Below are 22,797 nucleotides of genomic sequence, written 5' to 3' on the forward strand. Positions count from 1 at the left end.
AAGGACAACTCTGTTTTTGTCCTGAGCAACTGAAAAGATGTCAATGCCATTGATTGATATGGGGAAGTCCAGGGGAAGCAGAAGGTGGGAAGTGGTGGTGGTGGGGGTGAGGATCACGAGTTTGTTTTTAGACATGTTGAGTTTGTGATGCCATTTAAATATCTAAGTGGAGATATCAAATAGGCACTTGAATAAATGAGTTTGGAGGTCAGGGGAGAGGTGCCGGTTTCAGATTTAAATTTGGAAGTTTCAAGCACTAGAAGAAATCACTAAAAGTGATTAGAGGAAAGTGTGACTGAAGGAAAGGTCTGAGGACTGAGCTCCAGGTGCTTGGACATGAAGGGGTGAAGAGGAAGATGGTCAAGAAGAAGCAAAGGAGACTGGACAGGATTGGCCAGTGGGGTAGGAGGAAGCCAAGTAGGTAAGATGGAAACTGGGAAATATCCATTAAATTTAGTAATGTGAAAATCACTGGTGCCCTGGCCTGTGTGGCTCAGTTGGGTGTCATCCATGCACCAAAGGTTGCCCCTTCAATTCCTGGTCAGGTTATATGTCCTGGTTGTGGGCTCAATCCCTGGAGGCAGCCAATTGATGTTTTATTCTCACATTGCTGTTTCTCTCTCTCCCTGTCCCTTCCTCTCTCTAAAAATAAAAAAAATATATTTTTTAAAAAATCACTGGTAACTGTGAAAAGAGTAGTTTTGGTGAAGTGATGAGTTTGAAAGTCTGACTGGTTTTAAGAGAAAGTGGGAGGAGACAAGACTTTCTTATAAATGGAAGCAAAGAAATGGGGAGATAGCAGAGGGGGAAGTGAACCAATCTTGACTTGGTCTGATCCAACAGATGCTGAGGAAGGAATACTGATTTCCTCTCTGTCTTGCAACACATTTATTCAATTAAATAGTTACTAAGGGCCTACTATGTGATATAATCCCTAGCCCTTCTCCCAAGAGTGGTATATTTGTGCTCAGTGGAAAGCCATATTGTAAGGACCCTTAGGCCGCCTGGTGGTGGTGGGAGGGAGGTGGGTAATTGACCATCTGAAATTTGTTATCTTCTGAGTCCATGACCCTCTAAATTAATTCTGTCTCAAAATAAAGTTGGTGGCTAGAGTGCCTTGAATCTTAAAATATGTGCCCTGCATGTAATTTGCTCCACTGATATTTAGTTTAGATTTAAAAATATCCAATTATTTTGCATGACGAGCTCCAGTTCTTAATATTACAAAATGTGAACTTCACAGAACCTCTTGTGCAAAACAGAATCAGAACAGTAAGCAAATGAAAGATTTTTCTCCTTATTTAGTTTCTTAATTCTGAATTTCCTCATGATATTCATTTGTATTAGCTGATACTCTTAATGCTGAGTGTTTATTATCCATTTTATGAATGTGTCCTATTTCTAAAGCAAATGATTGCCAGGACTAAACCTCTTGAACAGGTTAAAATATTTTACTGTGTAACTTTTAGAATAAAATGATTAGACTAGTGAGAGTTAGAAATTAAACTGACAAGGGTTATAAACCAGATATAAATGAAAACCCAGACAGTATATATTAAAAACAAAACAAAACAAACAAACAAACAAAAACCCTGATTAAATGACCCGGATATACCTTTCACTTATTGTCACACAAAATCTGACTTCTCATATACCACATCTCTTCCTTTCCTTTCTCTAAGTTACCTGATTCAAAGAATATATAAATATATTTGTATTTATATATATATGTATATTTTAATATATTTTATTGATTTTTTACAGAGAGGAAGGGAGAGGGATAGAGAGTTGGAAATATTAATCAGCTGCCTCCTGCACACTCCCAACTGGGGATGTGCCCACAACCAAGGTATTAACTTGACCAGAATCGAACGTAGGACCCTTTAGTCCACAGGCTGATGCTCTATCCACTGAGCCAAACCGGTTAGGGCTATTTATATTTTTGTTTGGTGATTTTTCTGTCTAAATAACTGTCTAAACAAAGCATTTTTTTCATTAAGATATAATTCACATATCATAAAATCCACTCTTTTAAAGTGTACAGTTCAGTAGTTTTTAGTACATTCACATGATTGTGCAACCATATCACCACTATCTAATTCCTGAACATTTTCCTTATCCCAAAGCATTATTTTTACAACTTAATCTCATGTCTACAGAGTTCAGCATTCTTCCTAATCAGAGGATACTCCAAATCAGTCCTAAATCAGGTTTCTCAGAAAATAACATGTCGGGACAGATGTTAAACATGTCTATGAAAGCACGTGAGGCCCATAGCAATAATTAGTTGATGATTGGAGAGCATTGAATGTGATGGTTCTGGACAGTCAACTTACTATGTACAGGGTGGGGCACAAGTCAGTTTACAGTTGTGAGTATGTGAAACACAGAGTTTATTCTTGCATTATTATTTATTAATTATTGAATTATTTTTCATATGAACAACTGTAAACCTGTTGCTCCACCCTGTATACTACTACACTAAGAACAAACAGCTTGAATATAGGGTCTTATATCTCAGAAAAATAGAATAATAGTCATCTTCCCTTCAGAAATTTGCAATAGCTCTTTCCTGAAAAGCATAGATAAACCAATGAATACACACCCTCCTCCATACCACCCACTGGCCCCAACTTCTGCCTCAGCAGTTTAAGGACACTTCCCCTCCCTCTCACCACAAATACTTTTGTTAATGGCTTAAAAACTGTGATTGGCTGGTTTTAAATTGAAAAAAAAAATTATTTTATTTAAATCACAAGCAGTATACCAGTGTCACAAAAGAATGGAGAAAAAGATCACTTGAACTTGACTACTTAGAGACTTTTCCCCTTCAAGTGAGACCCATTTATTATACTCTTTAAATAGCATTTCGGAAGTCTCTTGGCATGTAATCTTTAATATAATGCACAGGATTCTTGTCATATCTTGAAGCACTAGGAGGGAATGTTTTTGATGTTTTTAAACATTTAAAAATGTAGATGTACATTTAAAAATGTAGAAGCTCATTCTCCAGCTTCATTTGTAATGGGAAACATGTAAAGTTACCCTAAAAATGCAAATGAAGCGATTAGCAACTCAAATTTAGGAACCTGCTTTATAGTCGTTGATTGAGTAAGAGATCTCAAAAGAAATAATCTGGTCAAGTTAATACTGAATTTTTCATTAGAAAATGGTTTTAAGATATGATCATTACATTGAAGATTCAGACTTTGAGGTTTTGATACCCACTGCTAACCTCTTGCACAGTAACTTAGTGGATAATTTCTACATGGATCTCTGTATAGGCTTAAAAAAAACAACCAGAATAAATTAAAGCCCTGTTATCCAAACAAACCACCTCCCAATCTATTACATTTTTTCACCTCCTTGTTTACAGTTTAGACACTTTGAAGAGATTTAAACGTGTTGCGAGGCAACTAGCTCCTGAAGCATAACGTATTTCCTTCAACATCCCAGCCCATTCCTTTTTATCATCTTCATACCTGGTAGAGAAAAAAGAGTAATCAATAAGCAGTTTTTAAGTAGATAGTTCTTTATGTGTTAAATACACAAATGTGAATCTTTGAGGAAACCCTACTGGCTCTTAGCCAGAGGAGGTTGCCCTTGACCAGTGTAGAATAATACTTGAATTCCTCCCAAATATTCATCCTTTGAATGAGCTATGTCTGAACTGCCATAGTATTTAATTTGGATGCTTAAGCAGTTAAGTCTTACCTGGGAAATCAGACTATCCAGAGATGAGGAGTAATACACAGGCAATGAAACATTCACTTTGGACTGATAGATACGGCTGGTTTTTTATGAATCAAGGCCATCAGACTCTACCTTAATGTAAGAACTGGATGAGCAGGTTATGAATTTCATTTGTTCTCATACACTAGTGCTCAGTACTAGATGTTAAGTAAGATCTGGTTGTTCCCTGTGAATATTCAGGGTTATAAAGTTACAGACAACTCAAATTCCTCTGCCTGGTGCCTGGAATGCTTTTCTCTCTTTGTATGAGAAACTCCTAAATGCTGCCTTCTCTCTGAAGTATTTCTTGCCTTCTTCTCTTCATTTTTCACATTGTTCTTTAAATAGTATCTTGCCTGACCGGTTTGGCTCAATGGATAGAGCGTCAGCCTGCGGACTCAAGTGTCCCGGGTTCGATTCTGGTCAAGGGCATGTACCCTGGTTGCGGGCACATGCCCAGTGGGGAGTGTGCAGGAGGCAGCTGATCGATGTTTCTCTCTCGTTGTTTCTAACTCTCTATCCCTCTCCCTTCCTCTCTGTAAAAAATCAATAAAATTTATTAAAAAAAAATAAATAGTATCTTTATAGCAATTATTCTGTTTTAATCCCCCTCCTATATTTATGTTCTCAACAAGCTCAAGGGCATTTGAGGACAAATAATAAAGGGTGTCCCAAAATTCATGCAAGAAGTAATTTTGATAGAAAACACAGGTTTATAATTAAAAATTGTAAATTTTTTTATTGATTCATAAAGTATACAGTATAGGGTTATTATGGAATAGCATATTGGGTAAATGGCCTCCATGGCTTTGCTGGCACATACGCATTCTTTTGTTATTGCCTGAGCAGCCACATTTTTTTAAAAAAATATATTTTATTGATTTTTTACAGAGAGGAAGGGAGAGGGATAGAGAGTTAGAAACATCGATGAGAGAGAAACATCGATCAGCTGCCTCCTGCACACTCCCTACTGGGGATGTGCCTGCAACCAAGGTACATGCCCTTGACCGGAATCGAACCCGGGACCCTTCAGTCCACAGGCTGATGCTCTATCCACTGAGCCAAACCGGTTAGGGCAGCAGCTGCATTTTCGAAGAAGAATGGTCCGATGATGCCTCCAGCCCAAAATCCGCACCAAACAGTGGTATGTTGTGGATGCATTTGTTTCTCAACAATCACTCGTGGATTTTCTGAATCCCAAATGCGACAATTTTGTCGATTAACCAAGCCATCAAGATGAAAATGAGCCTCATCGAAATTCAGCCACATTTATGCAAAATGGTCACGGAAAATTTCAACAAAAGAGTGTGTATGTGCCAGCAAGGCCATGGAGGCCATTTACCCGATGTGCTATTCCATACATAACCCTATACTGTATACTTTATGAATCAATAAAAAATTTACAATTTTTAATTATAAACCTGTTTTTTCTATCAAAATTACTTCTTGTGTGAATTTCGGGACACCCTTCTATCTTACTCATTATTTTCCCTCCAGAAGCAATCATTACTTGGCATAAAGAAACCCGAGCTCTGGCTGGTGTGTCAGTGGTGAGAGTGTCAGTCCAAGCACCAAAGGGTGTAGGGTTCCATTCCCAGTCAAGAGCAGGTACCTGGGTTGCAGGTTTGATCCCAGACTGGTCCCCTTGTGTGGGAGGCAGGCAATCGTGTCAACCAATCAGCTTCCCCCACCCCCTTTCCTCTCCTTCCACTATCTCTAAAAGAAATTAGTGGAAAAAATATCCTTGCGTGAGGATTAATAATTAGCTGATACCTATGTAAGATATGCACTATGTGGCCGAACCGGTTTGGCTCAGTGGATAGAGCATCGGCCTGCGGACTGAAGGGTCCCGGGTTTGATTCTGGTCAAGGGCATGTACCTTGGTTGTGGGTGCATCCCCAGTGGGGGGCATGCAGGAGGCAGCTGATTGATGTTTCTCTCTCATCGATGTTTCTAACTCTCTATCCCTCTCCCTTCCTCTCTGTAAAAAAAACCCACAATAAAATATATTTTAAAAAAAAAGATATGCACTATGTGACTTAATTTCTTCAATAGTCCAAATTTAATTCTCAACAGTTGTATTATACACCAAGTGATTTTTATGTAGAGAAAAGTAGGCAAAAAATATTTTACTACTAATAAAGGGAAGAACCTTAATTATCTAAACAAAATTTGGGGCAGCAAATTAAGAGAATTTTTAAAAAAAATATATATTTTATTGATTTTTTTTACAGAGAGGAAGGGAGAGGGATAGAGAGTTAGAAACATTGATGAGAGAGAAGCATCGATCAGCTGCCTCCTGCACACCCCCCTACCGGGGATGTGCCTGCAACCAAGGTACATGCCCTTGACCGGAATCGAACCTGGGACCCTTCAGTCCGCAGGCCGACGCTCTATCCAGTGAGCCAAACCAGCTAGGGCATAAGAGAATGTTTTTTTAAAAAATATATTTTTATTGCTTTCAGAGAGGAAGGGGGAGAGAGAGAGAGATAGAAACATCAATAATGAGAAAGAATCATTGATTGGCTGCCTCCTGCACACCCCCACTGGAGGTTGAGCACAACCTGGGCATGTACCCTAACTGGGAATCGAACTGTGACCTCCTGGTTTATAGGTCGAAGCTCAACCACTGAGCCATGCTGGCTGGCCGGGCAAGAGAGGATGGTTTTAAATGACCCAATGAAAAAATGACACTTGAGCACGAGGAAGTAGAAGTTAAATGAGGCTGAAAAGGTTTGCTTCCTGGCAGTTATACTGATCATTGTCATCCCTTTTTTACATCTCTGCATGTGTGAATAGAACCTCACTAGGAGGTTGAGGGCAAGTGGGCAGCCACTTTTCCAAAGATCAGTGGCTTTCCACCAAGTCACACTGATTGCTGGACCCCACCTCCAGACTCAGTAGGTCTGAGGTGAGGCCTGTGAACTTGCATACTGGGCCAACACCAGGTGCTGCTGTTGCTGCTTTGGGAACCACTGCGGATTATTGGTTCTCAAATTTGACTGCACATTGGAACCATTTGGAGACATTAAAACAATTGATGCCTGGGTTCCACCCTCGAGATTGAATTAATTGTTCTGGGCATGAGTTTTTAAAAGTTCCCCAAGTGATTCTAATACACAGCAAGGTTTGAGAATCCCTGTTCTAGATTTTATTACCCAAATGGAAAATACCAGTACCTACAACTAAAATTTTACAGTCAAGCAGACAATGATGAATGTTCTCTCTTGCCTTTTCCCAATCCAGTGGCTCCCAGACTTGTCAGCACATTAGAAGCATCCAGGGAGCTTTTGAAAGTTTCAAAACCCCAACCATACCTGAGACTAATTAAGTCACAATCAATAGAGGTGTGACAGAGTGTCAGTATTTTTTGAAGCTCCCCACGTAATTCCAGTGAGCAAGCAAGTTTAGGAACTGCTGCCCTAGTTGTAAAATAAACCATAACCAGAGATGATCCCTCTCTCAGGTTCCCCTCAGCAATACCTTTAGCAGGAGATGTACTTTCCACTGCTGCCTACACTTCCTCTTGCTGAAGCAACTTGGCTTTTGACTGCTCTTGGGAACCAGAGTAGCCCATGTGGAGGTCATCTTGTGACAGCACCCTTCCTTAACACCAGCAGCTGCACATTAGAATCATCTGGGAAGGTTTTAGGAAATAGTGAAGCCGAGGCCCTATCTCCAGAAACTCGGATTTAATTGTTCTGTGTTAAGGCCCAGGAACCGGTATATTGTAAAAGCATCCCAGGTGATTTATAATGTAGAGCCAGGGTTGAGAATCACTACCTACTGGTTGGTTCCTACCCATTTTCCCAAACCCCTAACCCTTCCAACCATTCATTAGTTCATCCTTTTTTTTTTTTTTAATTTAATTTAATTTTATTTTATTTTATTTTATTTTTTTTATTGCTTCCAGACTCCCCATTTCATCCTCTTGCTAAGTCTAGCCTCTTGCCTGGGAATCTCCAGTTTCTTTCTCTTCCTCTTCCTTTCCTTGGGGAAGAGAAGGGTAATAGTCAACCTCCTCTTATAGCCACTTTTTTCTTGCTCTCTACACAGCTGGTTACTATTACAGCAACATAAGGAAATGATGGATGCACAAAATAATTGCTCAGTTAAGCTACTGGCCTTTTAGATCCCCAAGCACAGTGCCTGGGCTGACGGCAGCAGTTCACTGGCTGGGAATAAGGCATGTGCTGGTCTAGGTATAGAGCAAATAATATTCGCTTTTCACGTTCAGGCTCAGTGGTATGCCTTCACTGATCACTCTTCCCAAGCTGTATCTAAACTTAAACATGCAAATAAGTCACCTGGGAATCTTGTTAAAGTGCAGATTCTGATGTAGTCTAGGGTGGGGCCTGGGATTCTCCATTTCTAAGCTCCCAAGAGCTGCCAACACTTTGAGTACCAAGGCTGTGGACAATCTGGTGACAGGCCATCCAGATTTGGGGGTAGGTAGGGGCTAGTCTTTAAGCTGAGGGGAAAAGCATGAGTTTGACAGTTTCTGGATGGATGTTCAGCCTGAACTCACGTATGCTCACCTTGGGCAACTGAGATCTATTTCCTGTAAACTTAGATCCCCAAGTACAGTGCCTGGGCTGAAGGCAGCAGGCATGTGGTTTTCTGATGGTGACCAGACATCTATACACTATACACTCTGCCTCTGACTTATGTGACTCTTTATGACACAACACTTACCTGGGAGGTAAAATGGATGGCTACTTTTTACTTTTTAAAAAAGCTTTTTTAGCCTTAGCTGGTTTGGTTCAGTAGATAGAGCATCAGCCTACAGAATGAAGGGTCCTGGATCAATTCTGGTCAAGGGCACATATGATCCCCAGCAAGAGGTGTGCAAGAGGCAGCTTATCAGGGATGTTTCTCACCACTGATATTTCTATCTCTCTCTCATTCTCCCTTCCTCTCTGAAATCAATTTAAAAATATATAAATTTTTTATAAAAAAGCTTTTGTAACTAAATCCTCAGGAAATATGTAAAACCATAGAAATTAGATTTAAAATAGAATTCATGAATTGGTGGAAAACTCAAGAGGTTAAATATTTCTTCAGAACTCTGTTTTAAATTCTCATTTAATTGGTTAAGAACAAGCCCAGATAAGTTCTGGTTAGAAGAAGTAGCATGTGCAAAAGTTCAATTAGATTCCGAGTCTACCACCAATAAGTAGCTTACATGTTGGGAAAGTCTGGCTTACTATTTACTTAAAAGTTGTTCATTTTATCAGTTATCACTTATCTGAATTTGATATTTGGTTCGGAAAATTAGAGTGGAGAGAACTTACTTCCATATATCATTGACTTCAGTGGGTGCAAACTCTTTGGACTCCAGCTGAATCATGGCAAAACCACTGATGGCATACAGGGATCCAGCCAGACTGACCAAACTGATGGAGCTTCTTTCCTGGGGAAATTCGGTCATTGCTTCCCATCTAGGAATTATTGAAAATAATCAATGTAAAACTAAAGAAATGCCAACTGTATTTACTGACCAATTATAGGTAATTATAAAGAAATTCAAGTAGCATAGGCACCCAAAATTAGAAGATGAAATTTGCTACTAGGAAATATCAAAATATTATTCCTTTCTTTGAAAGAAATAACCAGATTAGATATAAAGTTCTCAATATGACAATAACATGTATACCGTAGACAATCTGGAAAATACACAAAGGTATAGAAAAAAATAAATATCCCCTATGATCATACCTTCCAGACTTAATCATAAGCAACATTTTGGTGTAATTTTGTCATTTTTATAAAAGGATACATTTAAATATAGACATCCATTCATACATATGAATGAAACTAAGAAAATAATTACAATTTTGTGTGCAGCTTCTTTAACTTTTTATATCATGAGTTTACCCATAGTATATAGTCTTCAAAAACATGATTTTCAATGATTATTTAAGTCCTAGCCATAGAAGTTCCTTGTAATTTTCAGATACTAAAGTCTATTGTAATCAGGCATACATGGTTTCTTAAAAATGTAATAATAGTTTACTCTAATTTTTTCTTCATTGCTAAACTGAGAGTATAAAACTATATATTCATCCAGATGTGTGAGCTCAAAGATTTAAAAAAGACTAATTTTATGTAAATATTTGTCTAATGTTTTCACATTAACTTTAAGCCAATAAAAGCTTAAAAGTTAAAAATTTAAGAATATCATAAAGAGAATAAAAGAATTAAACTTCTGAAGCACTCATGCTTTACAAGTATCACAAGCTAAGGTGGAGGTTTTTTCATCCATAAAGAAACTATCTGTTTCAAATCAAATAACTCTATAGAGACATGTATATCCACCTATGTGTAGATAATTACTCAGAAGTGTTACCTTTGCATGACTAAATTCACAAAGTTAATAACAAGTACGAATTAAGTACAAGTGTTACCTTTGCATGACTAAATTCACAAAGTTAATAACAAGTACGAATTAAGTACTTCAACATTACCTTGAGGGTCATGCGTTCCAAATTACGAACACATGTAATGCAGCAAAATGTTAGGCATTTTTACATTCAGTAACAGGAAAAGAAACCCAGATGAAGATATTTTCTCTTTAAGTCTTCCTTTCCTATCCTCCTCTCCCCATGTTCTAGAAAGCTTGACATTTATCCAAAGTTAACACTTAAAATGTATAGTGGTTCATATGCAGTAACTCACTTATTGGTTGTGAGGTCAAAAGCTTCAACAGACGCTGAAAGACCCTCTTCAGTGACACCTCCTGCAACCACAATTTTGCCTTTATGGATAGCCACTCCGAACATCGAACGTGGGGTTTTCATTGGAGGCATATCTTTCCAGTCTCCTTTTTTTGGGTTGTAGATAAATACTCTGTTTGTACACTTTCTGTAAACATAAGAGACAACAAAATGATCCTTATAGAACCTTCCTTTTTTGAAAGAAGCAACTTCACTAGTCATCTAGCTTTGCTTCTCATATGAAATATGTAGTACAGCAGAAGATCAGAAGACCCCCAAAGTATTCTTTATCTATTTTTTCTTTTTATTGAATTTTTTGGGGTGACACTGATCAACCCCAAAGTATACTTAATCTGAACATATGCCACCAAGCAGAGGACAGTTTCAAATGTGAGGACCAAAACTATTTTATAATTTAATGATAGTACTGGAAGGTAGAACACCTTTACTCTGTTGTTGTTAATCCTCACTTGAGGATATCTTTTCCATTGCTTTTCAGAGAGAGTGGAAGGGAGGGAGATAGAGGTAAAGATAGAGAGAGAAAGAAACATTGATGTGAGAGAGACACATCAACTGGTTGTCTCCTACATGTGCCCCAATCGGGGGTAGGAGGTGGGAAGCGAACCCGCAACCCAGGTACATGCCCTTGACCAGAAATCAAGTCTGTGACCCTTCAGTGTGCAGGCTGATGCTCTAACCACTGAGAAAACCAGCCAGGGCAGGAAACCCACATAGAGTATATTTTAATCCTGCTACTGGATTCAACAGAAGACATGAATAGAGCAAAATATAAACCATAAGACCTTCATTGTGTGTTAGTAACAAAATGTTTATTTCATTATATGAATATCCTAAGAATGAATCAGTTAACTTAAAAAGTAATTAGGTGGGAAGGCTGGGGTAAGAGATCAACCGAGGGACTTGTATGCATGCATATAAGCATAACCAATGAACACAAGACACTGGGGCATAGGGGAGGCTGGGGGAAGGCCAAGGGGAAAAAAAGAAGAGGAGACATATGTAATACTCTTTGTAATACTTTAAGCAATAAAACAAAATAAAAAAATGAATATAAAACTAAAAAAAAAGTAATTAGGTGAGACTGTACCTATTTTAAAATTTAACTATGTAATATGATGGCTCATTTAATTTCAGTCCATCATTAATAAACTAATGTATTTTAAGAACCCTGGGACTATAGATTAGACAACTAATCATCTGAGTTGATGAGTAATGAGAGTAGTTTTATATGCTAAATGCTACCAGAAAAACTTGGACTCATCTGAATTCTTCTTCTTAGTATGTTCCTTATGTTTCCTTAAAGTTATCCACAGTTCACTGATGAAAGTTTAGAATTCCTAATAATAATTGATTAACTGAATATAATTGGTAGCCAAAAAGCAAACAAACAAAATTCCAACTTTTTGTGAGGACAATTTTTTTCTTCAGTCTTAGAACAGACCAGATACCTGAAGTAGAAGCATTTCTTCTAATATTTGACTATGAATATTACTTTAAAATTTCTTGCCCCTCCAGTGTAACTCTGGTTGAGCGCTGACCCATGCACCAGGAGGTTACAGGTGAAATTCCTGGTCAGGGCATGTGCTAGGTTGCAGGCTCAATCCCCAGTAGGTGGCGTGCAGGAGGCAGCCAATTGATGTTTCTCATTGATGTTTCTATCTCTCCCTCTCCCTTCCTCTCTCTGGAATCAATAAAAGAAAAAACATTTAAGATTTCTTGACTAGAACATGATACAAAGTCATGTTCTTCACATTTAGTGGTGATAACTAGTGCAATTCAGTGCTTACTTTTAGATAATGACTCATTTCAAAGTTCTTGACTGGCATTTGCCAAGCCACGCCTTGGTTAATCATATTCTCAAGATTACTATATTCTTACTGACAAGACTTGTATGCTTCTTACTGACATATCAATTTCCTAGTTACTAATACTTGAAGGAAACAATTTAAGCCACTTGGCAGGGTCATTATGTTTCCAAAATCAGAAGTGCTTAATAGATTTTCCATTTCATTTACTCAGGAAAAAATGCCCCAAGTAAGATTTTATTTTTTGCCAAAACCGGTTTGGCTCAGTGGATAGAGCGTCGGCCTGCGGACTGAAGGGTCCCGGGTTCGATTCCGGTCAAGGGCATGTACCTGGGTTGAGGGCACATCCCCAGTAGGAGATGTGCAGGAGGCGGTTGATCGATGTTTCTCTCTCATCGATGTTTCTAACTATCTCTCTTCCTTCCTCTCTGTAAAAAATCAATAAAATATATTTTTATAAAAAGATTTTATTTTTTGAGCTACAGAACTTTCATTTCAGATACAGTGGGTTTGGCAGTTAATCTTGAACAGAAATTTTGGTCATCCAAAATAAGATTTTACACTGGGTGGGTTTATAATATGGCTTTCCTTTATTCATTTGATGGTAATATCTGGGATTGAGGAGGACTTCAAAATTTCAGAATGTTACCTTTGACTATAAAATGATTGTATAAAAACTCATTGATTTTTTGAATCACATTTTAGGTGCCATGTTTGTCATTTTAATTGAATATTAACCATTAACTCCAGAACATAGAATTCTTTACTTCTAGCACATTTCCATATTTTACTCTCCTTTCCTGTTTGCCCTTATAATTCTTAAAAAAAAAAAAAAATCCTCACCAGAGGATATTTTTTCCATTGCTTTTTCAGAGAGAGTGGAAGGGAGGGAGTGGAAGTGGGGGAAAGGGGAAGAAAGAAAGAGAAAGAGACAGAGATATCCATGTGAGAGACACATGGACTGGTTGCCTCCCCACAGACTCCCAAATCTGGGGGCAGGGAGGGAATCAACAACCCAGGCATGTGTCCCTGACTGGGAATCGAACCTGGACCCTTCTGTGTGTAGCGTTGCACTTATAATTCTTTTTTTTTTTTTTTTTATAATAATTCTTAATTCTGGCTCCCTTTCCAGGATTGGACATTGCTATTAATTAAACAACTTGGACAAATGATGACAAAGTCAAATTAGAGTTTTTAGGGGCAGGAAATATTTCTCACTATTTAAACAGAAAATCATCAATTTACCAGACAGGCTACTGACTTAGCTGACTGACTTCTAGGATATCTGAATTCAGGTCTCCCTTTGAGTTATATAATATTTTTCCTTATTTCCTATCCTTTGAGAAGTGCCTAGAAATGTCATGCAAACTTACGACTGGGCACCAGTGGGCATCCCAGGGTTAAATATTGTGAATACTCCCTCTGTCCAGGAGTAAAGTGAAATATTGCTGAAGAAATAACTGCCCTATTTTCAGTCACCATGCTTTTCAGTTTTAAGCTCACCTATCTAAATCCTCTCTTATGAATGTGAAGTACAAATCCATGATATTTTTATGCACTACTGTTAGTAATTATATTTTAAATTCTAAATTAAAGAGATATACTTAATTTTTTATCTCCTTCTAGCCAAATGAATTAAAAAAGCCTGTAAGTTTTAATGCAGTAAAATATAATTATAAAATAGCTAAATAAAATATTTGATTACTAGAGGCCCGGTGCACAAAAATTTGTGCACTCAGGGGGGTTGTCCCTCAGCCTGGCCTGTGCCCTCTCGCAGTCTGGGACTCCTTGGGGGATGACCACCTGCTGGCTTAAGCCTGCTCTCCGGGGGATTGGGCCTAAGCTGGCAATCAGACATCCCTCTGGCAGTCCGGCAGCCCTCGGGGGATGTCCACTTGCCAGCAGGGAGCAGACCTAAACTTCAGTCGGACATCCTTAGCGCTGCTGAGGAGGCAGGAGAGGCTCCCACCACCACCGCTCTACTGACAGCCATCAGCCTGGCTTGTGGCTGAGCAGAGCTCCCCCATGTGGGAGTGCACTGACCACCAGAGGGCAGCTCCTGCATTGAGCGTCTGCCCCCTGGTGGTCAGTGTGTGTCATAGTGACCAGTCATTCCCAGTCTTTCTGCTGTTAGGGTCAGTTTGCATATTACCCTTTTACTATATAGGATAGAGGCCTGGTGCACGGGTGGGGGCTGGCTGGTTTGCCCTGAAGGGTGTCCTGGATCAGGGTAGGGGTCCCCACTGGGGTGCCTGGCCAGTCTGGGTGAGTGGCTGAGGGCCATTTTCAGGCTGGCTGGCGACTGAAGCTCCCAGCCTCTCCTTTTTTTCTTTTTTCTTTTTTTTTAATTCTGGGATTTATTTACCTTCTATAATTGAAACTTTGTTGCTGTCACTGGAGCTGAGAGCTGCTCACTCCAGCTCTGAGGCCACAGCCTGCTGAAAGCAGGTATCTGGGGTTTGTTTAGCTTCTATAATTGAAACTTAGTTGCTTTCAGAGCTCAGAGCCGGGCCGCGGCAGGCGGGGAACTTTGGCTTCCTCCATCACTGGAGCAAGGAAGCCTCCTGCTCACTTCAGCTGCATGGCTGCCGGCCACCATCTTGGTTGGCAGTTAATTTGCATATCGCCCTGATTAGCCAATGGGAAGTGTAGCGAAGGTACGGTCAATTACCCTTTTTGTCTTTTATTAGATAGGATGCTCCTAAGTACTCCTTTTCTACTATAAGACTGCTTATGTTGGAGGTATTATGAAATCATCCTATATAATAAAAACCTAATATGCTAAGTGTCCAGTCATCCGGTAGGCCATTCAACCAATCCAAGTGTAATATGCTAATGATATGCTAAAGCCGCTCAACCGCTTGCTATGATGTGCACTGACCACCAGGGGGCAGACAGTCAACTGGTCGACCAGTCGCTATGACATGCACTGATTGACCACCAGGGGGAAGATACTCTGACTGGTAGGTTAGCTTGCTGCTGGGGTCTGGCTGATTTGGACTGAGCGAGATGGGCCAGACACACCCTGGAGCCCTCCTGCGATCCCTCCCCAGCTGGCCAACCTCCTGCATCTAGACCTGTGCCCTCTCACAATCCAGGCTGAGGCCCCCCCGCAAGTGCACAAATTTCGTGCACCAAGCCTTTAGTTTATAATATACTCCAATAACTTTTCAAAATTTAAAAAATTTCCCCCCAAAGACTTATGGGTGAGAACTGAGTCCTATTTCACTATGGAGACTTAAATGAAAAGAGGAAGGAACCCTTGTAATAAAAAACCACTTGGGCCCTAACCAGTTTGGCTCAGTGGATAGAGCATTGGCCTGCAGACTGAAGGGTCCCAGGTTTGATTCCGGTCAAGGACATGTACCTTGGTTGCAGGCACATCCCCAATGAGGGATGTGCAGGAGGCAGCTGATAGATGTTTCTAACTCTCTATCCCTCTCCCTTCCTCTCTGTAAAAAATCAATAAAATATATATTTAAAAAAACCCAAAAAAACCCACTTGGATGTAAAGCACCAGGAGGGTTCAGGGTACTCACTTGTCATCTGTCTTTCCTCCTAAACAGTATATCATCCCCTTATGTGAAACCACATTATGGCCATAGACTTTGATAGGAAGTTTTTTTACTTCATTCCATTTTGCAGCCCTAAAATCAGAAGATGAAAGAATTTATTTATAAGCTTTCAGTAAAAATATGAATGTTCTAGACACTCATATACCTGAATGCTTAGGAAATGGGAATGTCATGCAAACTTACACAGGATCATAGCATAATACTGTATCCAGTGAAGCCTCCGTTTGAAGGTCTTTGCCTGCAACTACATAGATTTTGTCATCTGCCTCTCCCAGACCAAAAAGACACCTCGCTGAAGGCAGAGGTGGAAGGCCAACCCACTCAGATGCAACAGTATCAAGCTGAAAGAAAAAAAAAAAGAGGAAATGTGGAGCTTGTTAGCAAAAGGTTACAGATGTACCAGAAAATATCTATACTTTCTGAGGTAGTCAAAGATCTTGCAAGTAAAATACACTGTAAATCAAAAGTATTGTATTTTACTTAGAAAAGTGAGAAAATCCACTTGGTTTAACAAAATAGCTGAAAGTAACAAAACGTGTAGGACTTTAAGAAAGGAAAGCGAATGAAATGAGTCACAGGAGGTTGGTTAGAACTGTGAAGTTTGTTGTCAAATTTTCATCTCTTGTTCAGGTTTGAACAGGGAATCATAATACTTTTAGGACACTAGCGAAAGAAAGGTTTTCACTGCAGGGAGGGTCACAGTACGTGAGTGATCCCCGCATGCTATATTTAACATGCTCCCCAAGCCAGCATCCGGGACAGCTGGACCTGTCGCTCAGTCCACAGACAACTGGAACGTTAGGCAGTATCTTCTTTCTTCCAAAACTTTTCAGGTTTGCTTTATTGCTTTATGAGATAGGCAGGTGTTCTAGCTTATAACCTCCTAGCCTTTTGTTGAGCGTTAACTGAAATACCTTTCTCTTTTTAAAAAATTTATATTAGGAAGTAACTGCTTATTTTTGCTATTGCCACTTCTGCCAGCCTAAGATCGCCTTCTAAGTGTCCGTGCCCTGGGGGAGGTGATTCTGGTATGCCTGGCATCAGTTTCAGCTTACTGTTACTACTACAACTTACTATTGGTAATTTTAAGATTTTTCGAATTTACATTTAGGACACCAAGGCACAAGAAAACTGTTCTCGGAAGGTAGTGCCATCATAGGCTTGTTGAGCTCTCTGTGCAGCAGAAGAAAAAGAAATAAAACCCAGAATAAATGGATATCAAGAACAGATGTAGGCCCTAATGGCTGTGGTATAGGGAGGGGTCCCTGTGGAAGCCCATCAGTATCTGGTCTAGTAACCTTGGCTAAAGCGAAGTACTAATTAAGATTAGACGAGAGAGTGGTTTAATCCTCACATGTACATTAGCTTTGCATTTACTAATTTCGATATCTACACTGTGATCACTAATGTTTTCATTTTTGAAAAAAGAAATCCTTTTACCAAGAAAGTGGTGTGCAGTATAGTAGAAAGAATAATGAACATTTATGGAGTTTTGACTCTGTGAGAGGGTTTGTACTAAATGCTTTACTCGGGTAATCTCATTTAGTTCTCCAGGATAGGCACTTTGATTGTCTCCATTTTACAGATGAGGAAACGGAGGCACAGAAGGGTTGAACAGTTTGCCCAAGCTCACAGAGCTTGTAAGTGATATCCGAATGCAAGCTACATAAATCCATAGTTTTTGTCTTAAAATGGGAACAGAAACCCTCATCACCCCATGCGGGTGGGTTTATTGCCCGCACTTTGCAGTATTGTCTACATCCCCTACCACCCTTGATGGGGTATTTCCTGCAGCAGACGGAACAGTAGACTGCCTGCCAGACTTTCTGATACGTGAGTTGTCAAGCTATTGAACCACTATGGCTCTAGTTTCCTCATCCTTAAAATTAGGGTTTGGACCTAGGTTATTTTAAGATGTGGTGCTGTTCAAAGATTTGATGACTCTATTAACTCTATGGAAAAAAAAAAACACCCCTCTCTTACCTATGTAAAAAAATTCTCATAATCTATTTACAGTATACAATCAAAGGCCATATTACTCCTAACTTAGTACTTTTTAAATAGATGTGAACAAGCAAAAATGCAACACCTGAAATTCTCATACCTAAATTTTCTTATGAGTCATTACCCTCTTTTATGATTGGATTTTTTTCTACTTTCATGCATAAAAACAAACTTAATAATGAGCCTATGATATTATGAATAATTCATAGTTATATTAAGGAATCCAGTAGAAGAGAGAATCTCTTATAAAATAATTGTTATTTGGGTAGAGAATTAATTTTTTTTTTACAATGCTAAGACTTCTGCTAACTAAAAACTTCATAGGAAGAAAAATCAATATGACAGAATTTCATTTAAGTTCATTTGTATGTCCCCTAGAGCAGTGGTTTCATGCATCAGAATCACCTAGGCCAGTGATGGCAAACCTTTTGAGCTCAGCGTGTCAGCATTTTGAAAAACCCTAACTTAACTCTGGTGCCGTGTCACATATAGAAATATTTTGATATTTGCAACCATAGTAAAACAAAGACTTATATTTTTCATATTTATTTTATATATTTAAATGCCATTTAACAAAGAAAAATCAACCAAAAAAATGAGTTCGCGTGTCACCTCTGACATGCGTGTCATAGGTTCGCCATCACTGACCTAGGGGGCTCACCCTCCAGAGTTTCTGTCCACAGGTCTGGGCAGGACGATCAGGTGTTTTTATCCTGGCATTTTGTTCGACTCTGTGTGCCTTTTAAAAGGAGCAAGGCATGGGCAATGACAGGGAGCTGACCCTTTCAACTTTGTATAACTTTTTATGGTTATAAAAACATCAAGCAGTTTTCTTGAACCAGAAATGAGAGGCTAAGCCAATAAAAGTAAGGGTAGTAACAGGATGGAAGCAAATACAGATAAGGCTGTAAATGTTCCATGGATCTATTTTTTCTAGGTATCTATCTGTATTTTGATGTAATTTTTACTTCCTAGATATAATTATTCTTTTAAATTGAATTTGCCCTTTCTGAAACTAAAATGAGGGCTTAGGAAATTTTCTGTCCCACATTCAAATACTTATGATTACAGCTTCTATTTTATTTTTTTATTTCTAGTTAACATTCTTCAGTAGATCTTTGAAAATTAAGAAGCATGGTTAACATGTATTATTACATTTTTCAAGATTAGAAAAAGCTGGTTTAAATGCCATATTTTGTGAATGCACAGTATTCACACACTTTGAGAGTACGTAGTTACTGTGGCATGACAGTCTACACTTACTTAGCTCTAGCCTTCCCAACTCAAGTGCCCAGAAATCCCAGGCCATGACTAAACAAACTCTTTGAGCTAGCCGTAAGCTGCAAAATACTGGCATTGGCATTAGTGAAGATAAAGGTGAAGCCACTGATTCCTTCATAAACTGATCAAGTACAAGGTGTTGCTAATATGAAACAAACTCCCTTCAGACAAACTACAAAGAGTCTATTAGCTTAGGATTTGTTTTCTAAGAAACTTCTGTGGTTTTACAAAACGGATTAAGTTGTAATAATGTCTAAGTATAACTGTGATCCAAATAAATGTGATCATTTATCACATATAAAAAGTCATAGTAAATTCCTAATATTGTGAATCAATTCCAATTTGTGACACTTGTGCAGACAGTTTTTCCTAGAAGGTAATGCAAAGTGCGAAATATACACACACAAGTTCTTCTCACTTTCAACAAAATTATATTATAGGCAGCAACCATAAACAAGAGGTGACAAATTAGTTTCAGGAAACTTGGAAGAAATTAGAAAATCTGTTCAATTATAGCTTTTTGGGACTGGAATAGGACATCAAGTAGAATAAAATGCAAGCAGCCTGAATAATTTGCAAATCGGCTAAGAGGATGGTGAGTAACCACCTTGCCTTTGTATCTCCACTTGTATAAAAATCGCCTTTCTTACCTGGAAGAAGTATGACTGTAGAGGTTGATCTTTATTTTCTTCATCCACATATAGTCCTCCTACCACATATACCTGATTTTGTTGGGTAACGACGCTGGAATGATTTCTGGGAATCTGTTCAGCCAATGCAGTAAGGTAGCATTCATTTTCCGTGGGATCATAAGCCACTGCAGCTGTGTCATTAATCAAGAGGATGAGGTCTTTGACAAACATTCCATGCCTGGGAATGTCATTCAGGTAACCAGGAAGTAAATCTTCATCACCAACATCTCCATTCACCTCACCAGCCCCAGCCTTGTCTGCATTCTTGCTGGGTTCTGGAAGTTTGCCTGCGAAAGCGTCTTTGAGAACTTTGATTTTTTTCTGGAGTTCTGGGTTGCTTTTAATGATATCATCTTTCTCAACATGATCTTTAAAATATTTTTCTGTCATCAGGCGAAAACGGATACAATCAAACACTTCGCTAAGGCTTTTAACTCTTTCTTTGTCTGTTCGCACCCATTTCATCACCGCCTCAAATACTGTTTCTTCCTTTTCTACATTTAGGCTGTCATTTGAAACGACTGAGATCAATTCCTGTGGCGACAGTTGCATGAAGTCCTCTTCCTTACAAATCTGTACAAAGCGATCAGACACAAATTCCCGGGCCGAGATGGCAAGTCTGGGGCAGTCAAGGAGAAGTCCTAATCTTAGGATGGCTAGACAGTTACCAGGAGCCAGTCTTTTCTGAAGGTAAGAGACACAGACAGTGAACACGGAGGGGATCTGAAAGCGGCTGGCCAGTGCAAAAATATCTTGCACGTTTCCATCGTTGAGGTCAATACTGGCGGAGTAGAGGTACTTGATGATTAAATCCAGCATGGCAGAATCCACATTATCTAGTACTACCTCCTTTTTTTTCGCCTCATCAATGTCAGATAAAAAATACTCACGGAAGTAAGGACTACACGCTGACAAAATCAATCTGTGGCACGGAATACTTTTGTCGCCAGCTTTTAGGGTGCAGTCGATGAATTTTTTCTCATCCAGGAGATCTCTTAGACCATCCTGAAGAAGGGTGGATTGGTAAAGCCGCAGTTCCTCTGCGAGTTCCCGCTGCGATTCCATTTTGGGAGTCACCTGGGTGAGGAAGGGGACACTGAAGGCCTTAGCTCCGTGCAGCACACAGGTCTAGCTGTAAAGAGGCAGAGCAGTGTGCTTTGCCCAGCCTGAAGCCTTTGCAATTTAATCCCACCGGCTAAATATAGATACCAACTCCAACAACGGGAATTCAGGAGAGCTGGTTTGGAAAGAAGAGTGGTTCTTGCAGCTGTTATAGATGGAAAGGAACAACTGAAACTTTTTATCACGAAGGAAACAGCTCAGAAACAAGAGATTTAAATGAAGTGGAAAGCTTTAAAATACATAAAGCATTAGGAGGTCAGCTAATAAAGGCTACCACAAGAAAATGTTTATTGAATTAACAGAAAACTGAATCATAAAAATGAGTCAGTCCACTAAAAATGGTCTGGTGGCAAGCTACTTGGCTATCTGATTAATCATGCAAAGGTTAAGAATATGGGGTGAGTTCATTTGAATACTCAAGCAAGATCCCCTTTCCAAAAACTGTTACCAAGTTTTATTTTCAACTTACAACAGTGAGGTATATACTTTTCTTTTAGAAACAGGACACCAAAAGACTTCTATTTATGTTCTATAATTATGGTGGTTTTAGAAAAACATTAAATATAATACCCTCATCATAACTGAAATAATAAGTATAGAGAAACTGCTAATTTTCTAAGACATTCTAAATTATCTTTGTTAAATGGAAAAAGTATAATTGATATTGAATTAAATTATAAAATTATTTTATTCACACTCTGTCTCACTCTACATAGTATTTGGTGTGGCAAACAACAGCAATAAAATAAGTAAAATAAAAGCTGTCATCAAGACCAAAAAGAAAAATAGTTTAAAGTCAATACTAGAGAAATAAACCCACACACAATTTGACCACTAAAGATATCCTATGATGTAAAGTGTTTAAGATGATTTTTCATTAAAGAAAAAGTTAAGAACAGATGTAACCCCATGAGAACAATGTTATCAACAGAACATAGCAAAACCAAGATGAAATGCTACATCACCTGTATAAATTTGGAAAACAGGTCTAATACATGAAAAAGAAAAAAAAAAAGAATGTATAAGTGGAACCATAATTTAAGTTTATTATAATAGAACACCATATTAATTATGGAATTCAGAAAGCATGATTTGAAAGAAAATTGATTTTTTTATATACAGATAGCATCATATACTTATGAAATATTTTATTACAAAATTATATTGTCACATTTTCTGAACTCAGTGGGGCTGTAGAAATACTGTAATATCAATGGTTAGTATCTTTTTCTTTAAATAATATTTTATTTTTCAATTACAGTTGATGTAGAATATTATATTAATATCAAGTGTATAACCCTGTGATTAGACATTTATATAACTTACAAAGTGATCACTCCGATAAATCTAGTACCTGCCTGACACTATAGTTGTTATAATATTATTGACTATATTCCCTATGCTGTACTTGACATCCCCATGACTATTCTGGAACTACCAATTTGTATTTCCTAATCCCTTCACCTTTTTCACTCATCCTGCCAACTCCCCTCCCATTTGCCAATCATCAAAATGTTCTCTATGAGTCTCTTTCTGTTCTGCTTATTTATTTTGTTTTCTAAGTGAAATCATCTGACATTTGACTTTCTCTGTCTGACTTATTTCACTAGCACAATACACCCTAGGTCCATCCATGTTGTTGCAGATGGCAAGATTTTTTTCATATTCCATTGCATATATGTACCACTTCTTGGTATTCTTAAACATGCTCAAAAGAACATAAGCTCCATGAAGATAGGGAATTTTTTGGGGGGGATAGGGGGGTGTTGTTTTGTTCAGTGCTATGCCTTCAGATTAGAGAATTATGTATTTTTAAACTTCAAGATCTCTATCCATGAGTAAAGGTTTT

At 38.6% G+C, this 22,797-nt stretch overlaps 1 protein-coding gene across 1 annotated transcript; it reads right to left on the reverse strand.

The window, feature by feature from the left end:
• Positions 1-2,718: 2,718 nt before the first annotated feature.
• Positions 2,719-20,978, reverse strand: KLHL41 (kelch like family member 41). Its single transcript, XM_036320041.1, has 6 exons — positions 19,785-20,978; positions 16,033-16,190; positions 15,814-15,921; positions 10,411-10,596; positions 9,027-9,173; positions 2,719-3,482 (listed from the first exon to the last, which is right to left on the reverse strand). Exons 1-6 carry the CDS (start codon positions 20,889-20,891, stop codon positions 3,371-3,373), a joined length of 1,818 nt encoding a protein of 605 aa, XP_036175934.1. The 5' UTR covers positions 20,892-20,978; the 3' UTR covers positions 2,719-3,370.
• Between the last annotated feature and the right edge of the window lie 1,819 nt (positions 20,979-22,797).

This window comes from Myotis myotis, unplaced genomic scaffold (assembly GCF_014108235.1).
Source record: "Myotis myotis isolate mMyoMyo1 unplaced genomic scaffold, mMyoMyo1.p scaffold_m19_p_8, whole genome shotgun sequence".
Classification (NCBI taxonomy): Eukaryota; Metazoa; Chordata; class Mammalia; order Chiroptera; family Vespertilionidae; genus Myotis; species Myotis myotis.

Bases quoted from the DNA above. Each gene is read 5' to 3' on its own strand.
- KLHL41 (XM_036320041.1), bottom strand. From the start codon at position 20,891: ATGGAATCGCAGCGGGAACTCGCAGAGGAACTGCGGCTTTACCAATCC. The intron at 15,922-16,032 runs GTAAGTTTGCAT...TTCTGATTTTAG, and splicing joins GTATTATGCTATGATCCTGT to GGCTGCAAAATGGAATGAAG. The intron at 10,597-15,813 runs GTGAGTACCCTG...TTATGTTTACAG, and splicing joins GGAGGAAAGACAGATGACAA to AAAGTGTACAAACAGAGTAT.